The sequence below is a fragment of the Phaenicophaeus curvirostris genome, chromosome 2 (assembly GCF_032191515.1).
Source record: "Phaenicophaeus curvirostris isolate KB17595 chromosome 2, BPBGC_Pcur_1.0, whole genome shotgun sequence".
Taxonomy (NCBI): domain Eukaryota; kingdom Metazoa; phylum Chordata; class Aves; order Cuculiformes; family Cuculidae; genus Phaenicophaeus; species Phaenicophaeus curvirostris.
This window is the reverse complement of record NC_091393.1, coordinates 90,523,494-90,530,100: the sequence shown is the minus strand read 5'-3', so window position 1 is coordinate 90,530,100 and position 6,607 is coordinate 90,523,494. Positions and strand designations below refer to the sequence as shown.

Genomic DNA, 6,607 nt, shown 5'->3' with positions numbered 1-6,607 from the left:
CATGCATGTGTGTGTGTGTACAAACTTCTTAAAATACATTGTCTATTTGCAACACAATCACGCTGCATTGTCTGACAGGAGATTTAATTAAAAGACTTTTAAAATAACAACATGAATCAGAACTAGTTTTAACAATCCGTTGCCTGCACATACCCATACACATAGTTTTGCCTGGAAAGACTGTAATGACGTAGTTATAGGTATGCTAAAGGAAATCAAACTCGGGGCCCTCACAGAGAAGTTCTTGCCAACTGATCTCTGAGTTCCAGTCCCAGAATTTCAAAGGCTGCTCTGGAAGGAAGGTGACAGATGGTCCCTGAGATAACCAATGCCATAGTATTTGAGGATTTACCAAGCAGAAGACTTGGAAAAACTTCTGCTAGGTAGCAACTAGCCAGTAGAATTTAACCCAAAGCATGTGAATGGCTTACTTGGTTTTACTGGGACAGTCCAAGTGCTTAAAGTTAATTCCATGCATGCTTGAAAAAGCACAGTCTTAGCCCAGGATGTAAACTTAGTTGAAATAATACCCTGAAAACCTTATGGGGTGGTACAGTAAAAATAAGCACAGCAGTAGCCAACAGGGCCTTTCCTTAAGAATTTGCATTTTGAGAAAGAAATAAAAGTAAGTTTCCATAACCTTCTTCCACAAACCTTCCTGGCTGAGGCTTCACCCACTTAGGGCATCCTCCTTACTAAAATATTCAAATATTCCTCCCACTGTCTCTGAGAAGAGCTGGATTTCTTGCAGCTTGGCCTCTAAGCAGCTGTACAGAAGAACAGGAAAGCAGAGCTATGGTTAACTCCTAGCCTGCAGGCAACCATGCAGCTCCCTGTAGAAAACCCTTGGTAGCAACCTGGTACCTGAAGCGCCACACCTCCAAGCCAAGTTGGTCAGGATTCTGCAAGTTACTCAGCTACCTTTTCAAAAGTTTCCTTCCTGTGTAAAAAAGATGCTAAGAAGGTGCAGGAAAGAAATCTCTGTGACTGAATGAAAAGAACTGCAAATGTGACTCTTTAGTCAAATCTGTTCCAGAATGTTGCTTATTCAATTTGAATAATGATCATGAATGCTAACGACTTTTCCTCCAGCCAAGTTAGAAATGTGTGTAAGGTTTTGCAGAATCAATACTCTGGTGCATGTTGAGGGCTCTGATTTAACAGTGGGAATAGCTTGGCATAAAATTACTATTCACAACATTCTCTGTGGACACTTCAGACTTTTATGAATTGGATTTGCAGACAGCAGTTTATAACCTGGCATCACAGCTGTGTGCCTTTAAATACACTGTGAAAATCAGGGGGTTCAGAAGCTGACTCAGAGCAGCTTCAACAGCTGTGTAGGAAGCACTGTGTGCCGAGACCGGTGAAGGGCAATCTTCAGCCTTCTCAAACACAGTTATTTTGGATTGCCACTCAGAGCTCTCACTTCCATTTTATTATCTGGATATCCCAGCCCCACAGCCCTGTATGCTCCAATGATTTCATAGATCCATATAATTCCACTGACTTCGAGCATACATTAACTCAGACATTATCACTTCAGTTTGGGAAGCTGTAGCTGGTCTACAGAGCTGCTGATGACTCTTCCAAAAGAGAAGAGTTATATTGAAAAGGCAAAAGAAAACTCAACAGCCTCAATAACTTATCATTTACTTGAGAGAACAAAAGTTTATTTTTGTTTGGCTCAGATTTCAGCGTTTCTTTTGTGAGTGGTACATGAAGATACAATCCGAAAATATCTTCCAGTGCAATTGGTATGAAAATGCCATCATTGCAAGACTACACCTATTATTTTCCGAGGTCTTTGCATCATGAATTTCAACTGCCAACAGATTTTTACAACCTAATTTTAAACAGCATGGCAGCCATTACGAAGCCTAGTAACCTCGAAGAAAATATTTTAAATCTCAGAAAAAATATATTTACATTACTTATCTAAGGCTTTTCATTAACAAATTCTCAAGTATTTAATTGATGAAACATTAAGGTAGATTCTTTTACGCAGGGAAGAGGCGGCAAGGCTTGAGCTGCCAACAAACGGTATACAGGACATACTAGGCAGTATCACTTTCTAAAAACGGGCACAGAAGAAAATGACAGCTGTTAGAGGGCAGGCAGGAACAGAAGAACACACCAATACAGGGGCTGGGCCTTTGCATTCTCTCAATAGGAGCTGTGAGCCACAAAGGGAAATCTGCATTAACAGGCTAAGGAACACAAGAATTTCCTTTACTGCAATACATGAGCTGGCTGTTTTGTTTGTAAAATGGACTTTGTAATGGATTAATAAAAATGAAATCAGAAGTGTAAACACTGCAAAGCAATATAACAGTATATTACACTTGCCCACTATCATTTCTAGAGATGCTGTATTCAGAATTGAATCTAAAGTATATGGCAAAGAATTCTCTTTGAGTACTGTCCATCTCTCTAAAGATTATTTCACCAAAAGCAAAAAAGACGGGAGGTACACAAGTAATCATACATCAAAAAGGTAGTAGAGGTTGTGCTGACAAAGGAAAGGAAGAAGCAAAGAATGACCAGAAGAAAACACAGACAAAAGTTCCTATTGAACAGGCTTCCAGTCTTTTATTAGGTTTGCATAAAGCTATAACCTATACTTGTTTTTTGAGTAATGGTTTATAAAGATTAAACTCTAACTCATGAAAACATTTAACAAACACGCATTATTACCTTACGGTATTTATGTCAACTACTGAAATTTGACTGTGTATTTAAAATACTACAAGTATTTGCTGAACTGGTACATAAAACTGTGTTGCAAGAAAAAATATGATTACGTGTGTAAAACTTATCTCTACATGAATTTCTATGAGCCAAGGCACTTGCTTGCAGCTCAAAATGGGGGGTTGTTCATATGTGGAAATGGCATCAGGCAGAAGTCAGACTTCAATGCATCCATGTCCTGGACACGCAATCGTCATTTTCACCTGCAGTCAAGAGTTCTCATTTCTCATAACCTGACTTCAGCCTGAACCATACAAATCGTACAAAACAAAAGAATTAGTAACTTCATAAATATTCACTCTTTGAAAGTGCTTGTTTCAGGCAATTTTGAGCTTTCAGCTTACAAAACGAGACTGTGACTCAGTGAGAGAAAGTAAAACACCATGGTAACACAGACTCCTGAGAGCCCGACTCATCCAGAAATCATAGAATAGTCTGGGTTGGAAGGGACCTTAAAGATCATCTAGCTCCAACCCCACTGCCATGGGCGGGGACACCTCCCACCAGACCAGGCTGCTCAAGGCCCCATCCAGCCTGGCCTTGAACACCTCCAGGGATGGGGCAGCCACAGCTTCCCTGGGCAGCCTGTGCCAGTGCCTCACCACCCTCATGGTGAAGAAATTCCTCCTTATGTCTAGTCTAAATCTGCTCTTCTCCAGTTAATACCCATTGCCAATAGTCCTGTCACTATAAACCGTTGTGAACAGTCCCTCCCAGCTTTCCTGTAGCCCCTTCAGGTACTGGAAGGTCACTATAAGATCTCCTCGGAGCCTTCTGTGCTCCAGGCTGAACAACCCCAACTCTCTCAGCCCGTCCTAGTATGGGAGGTGCTCCAGCCCTCTGATCATCTTTGTAGCCCTCCGCTGGACCCGTTCCAACAGCTCCATATCCTTCTTATGTCCAGGATTCCAGAACTGGACACAGCACTACAGATGAGGTCTCACAAGAGCAAAGCAGAGGGACAGAACCACCTCGCTCGACCTGCTGAGATGTAGGGGAGCCTAAGAACACGCTGAGCTTGCCAGGAGGGTGGGAGGAAGAAAAAGCGACAGAGGCACTCGGAAGGCGGCATGAACCGCAGCTGCTCGCATTTAACCTCCCGTTCGCACCTTCCCCCGGCGAGGAGCAGAGCCCCGGGCGCAGCCCGAAGCACCGAGCGCCGCAGTCCCTCCCCGAGGGGCTCCAGAGCTGCCATTCCCGACGGCTCCTTCTCTTCGCCCTCTCCCAGCGGGACCCCGGCCGCGCCTCCCGCCGCGTGTCAGCAGAAGCAACAGCGAGCGGTCTCGGAAGATCTCAGCGACCCACACGCCGCTCCCGCTCCGCCGCTTCCTTCTCCCGCGCCCGCCCCCCGCTTCGGCGCCGATTGGCCAGTGCCCGCGATCGCCCAGCGCCGATTGGTCGGCGCCCGCGCCTGTGCCCGCCCCCCAGCGCCGATTGGACAGTTCCCGCGCGCCCCCGCGCGGATTGGTCGGTGTCCGCTCCCTCTCCCAGCGCGGATTGGCTGATGCCCGCCCCCATCGCTGATTGGCCAGTTCCCGCGGCCGCAGGGTTGATTGGTCGACGACCGCCCCGCCCCATCGCTGATTGGCCAGCGCCCGCCCCTCCCCCGCTCCCACCCCGCCTCCCTCTCCCGATTGGGCGGTCCCGCCGCCGGTCGCGGCGCGCGCGCCCTCCCGGTCCCCTCCGCGCTCCGCCCTTCTGATTGGCCGCCCGGGCCCCGTCCGCCCGGCCCCCCCTCCCCCTCCTCCCGCCCGGCGCCGCCAACCGCGGCCGCTCCCCGCGCCCCTTTCCCCGCCCCCTTCGGCCACCGCCCCCGCCCCTGTCGCTCCGCCGAGTTGCGCGGCCGGGGCTTGGGCGTCGAGGCTTCGCGGGGCGCGAAGAGAGCGGGAGAGGTGGGGGGGGAGACACACGGCCAGGATGACGGCGGAGGCGCGGGGAGCGCCCGGCGGTGGTTGAAGGAAGGAAGGAAGGAAAGAAGAAAGGAAGGAAGGAAGGAAGGAAGGAAGGAAGGGAAGAGGCGCAGGAACTGCCTTTCCCCATGGAGCTCGGCCGATGACAGCGCGGGCGGGCGCAGGGGAGCCCGGCTGAGCGGGGTTGGAGCGTGCCCGGAGGAAGGCGGCAGCTCCGTGGGGAGAAAACAAAACAAACCAAAACAAAAAGTTTGGCTCCCTCCCGCCTTCCCCGCCGCGGGAAAAGTTGTTTCTTTCGCTTTGTTTGTTTTGTTGTTGCCTTTCCTCCTTCCGCTCCCCGGCGAGGAGGAAGACTTGGCTTCGGTTGTTGGGGTTTTTTTTTTGGTTTGTTTTTTTTTTTTTTTTTTTTAGTTTTCTAAGCCCGTTTTTTACGCTCTCCGCCCGCCCGGTGTGATATATGGTGGCGGCGAGCGCCGCCGCGCCGCTCCGCCCAGCCATGTCGGCGGCCGTCTCCGCCGCCGAGAAAGTGGACGGCTTCACGCGGAAATCCGTGCGCAAGGCGCAGAGGCAGAAGCGCTCGCAGGGCTCCTCGCAGTTCCGCAGCCAGAGCAGCCAGGTGGAGCTCTCGCCGCTGCCCCAGCTCAAAGGTACCCGCCTGCCTCCCTCCGTGTCCCCCCCCCCCCCGCCTTGTGTGTGTCCCCCCCCCCCGCCTTGTGTGTGTCCCCCCCCCCGCCTTGTGTGTGTCCCCCCCCCCCGCCTTGTGTGTGTCCCCCCCCCCGCCTTGTGTGTGTCCCCCCCCCGCCTTGTGTGTGTCCCCCCCCCCGCCTTGTGTGTGTCCCCCCCCCCCGCCTTGTGTGTGTCCCCCCCCCCGCCTTGTGTGTGTCCCCCCCCCCGCCTTGTGTGTGTCCCCCCCCCGCCTTGTGTGTGTCCCCCCCCCGCCTTGTGTGTGTCCCCCCCCCCGCCTTGTGTGTGTCCCCCCCCCCGCCTTGTGTGTGTCCCCCCCCCGCCTTGTGTGTGTCCCCCCCCCCGCCTTGTGTGTGTCCCCCCCCCCGCCTTGTGTGTGTCCCCCCCCCGCCTTGTGTGTGTCCCCCCCCCGCCTTGTGTGTGTCCCCCCCCCGCCTTGTGTGTGTCCCCCCCCCGCCTTGTGTGTGTCCCCCCCCCGCCTTGTGTGTGTGTCCCCCCCCGCCTTGTGTGTGTCCCCCCCCCGCCTTGTGTCCCCCCCCCCGCCTTGTGTCCCCCCCCCGCCTTGTGTGTCCCCCCCCCGCCTTGTGTGTGTCCCCCCCCGCCTTGTGTCCCCCCCCCGCCTTGTGTCCCCCCCCGCCTTGTGTCCCCCCCCGCCTTGTGTCCCCCCCCCCGCCTTGTGTCCCCCCCCGCCTTGTGTCCCCCCCCGCCTTGTGTCCCCCCCCGCCTTGTGTCCCCCCCCGCCTTGTGTCCCCCCCCCGCCTTGTGTCCCCCCCCCCGCCTTGTGTCCCCCCCGCCTTGTGTCCCCCCCCGCCTTGTGTCCCCCCCCGCCTTGTGTCCCCCCCCCCGCCTTGTGTCCCCCCCCCGCCTTGTGTCCCCCCCCGCCTTGTGTCCCCCCCCCGCCTTGTGTCCCCCCCCCGCCTTGTGTCCCCCCCCCGCCTTGTGTCCCCCCCCCGCCTTGTGTCCCCCCCCCCGCCTTGTGTCCCCCCCCCCCGCCTTGTGTCCCCCCCCCCGCCTTGTGTCCCCCCCCCCGCCTTGTGTCCCCCCCCCCGCCTTGTGTCCCCCCCCCCGCCTTGTGTCCCCCCCCCGCCTTGTGTGTCCCCCCCCCGCCTTGTGTGTCCCCCCCCCGCCTTGTGTGTCCCCCCCCCGCCTTGTGTGTCCCCCCCCCGCCTTGTGTGTCCCCCCCCCGCCTTGTGTCCCCCCCCCGCCTTGTGTGTTCCCCGCCCCGTGTGTTCCCCCCCCGCTCGCCCCCGTGTGTCCCCCCC

At 54.6% G+C, this 6,607-nt stretch overlaps 1 protein-coding gene across 1 annotated transcript in view; it reads left to right on the top strand.

The window, feature by feature from the left end:
* Positions 1-4,654: 4,654 nt before the first annotated feature.
* The window catches only part of PPP2R5A (protein phosphatase 2 regulatory subunit B'alpha), a 45,694-nt gene continuing 43,741 nt past the window's right edge, over positions 4,655-6,607 (top strand). Inside the window, exon 1 of the mRNA XM_069852821.1 lies at positions 4,655-5,308. Within this exon, the coding sequence (XP_069708922.1) occupies positions 5,119-5,308 (190 nt within the window). The 5' untranslated portion in view covers positions 4,655-5,118. The remainder of the gene's footprint in view (positions 5,309-6,607) is intronic.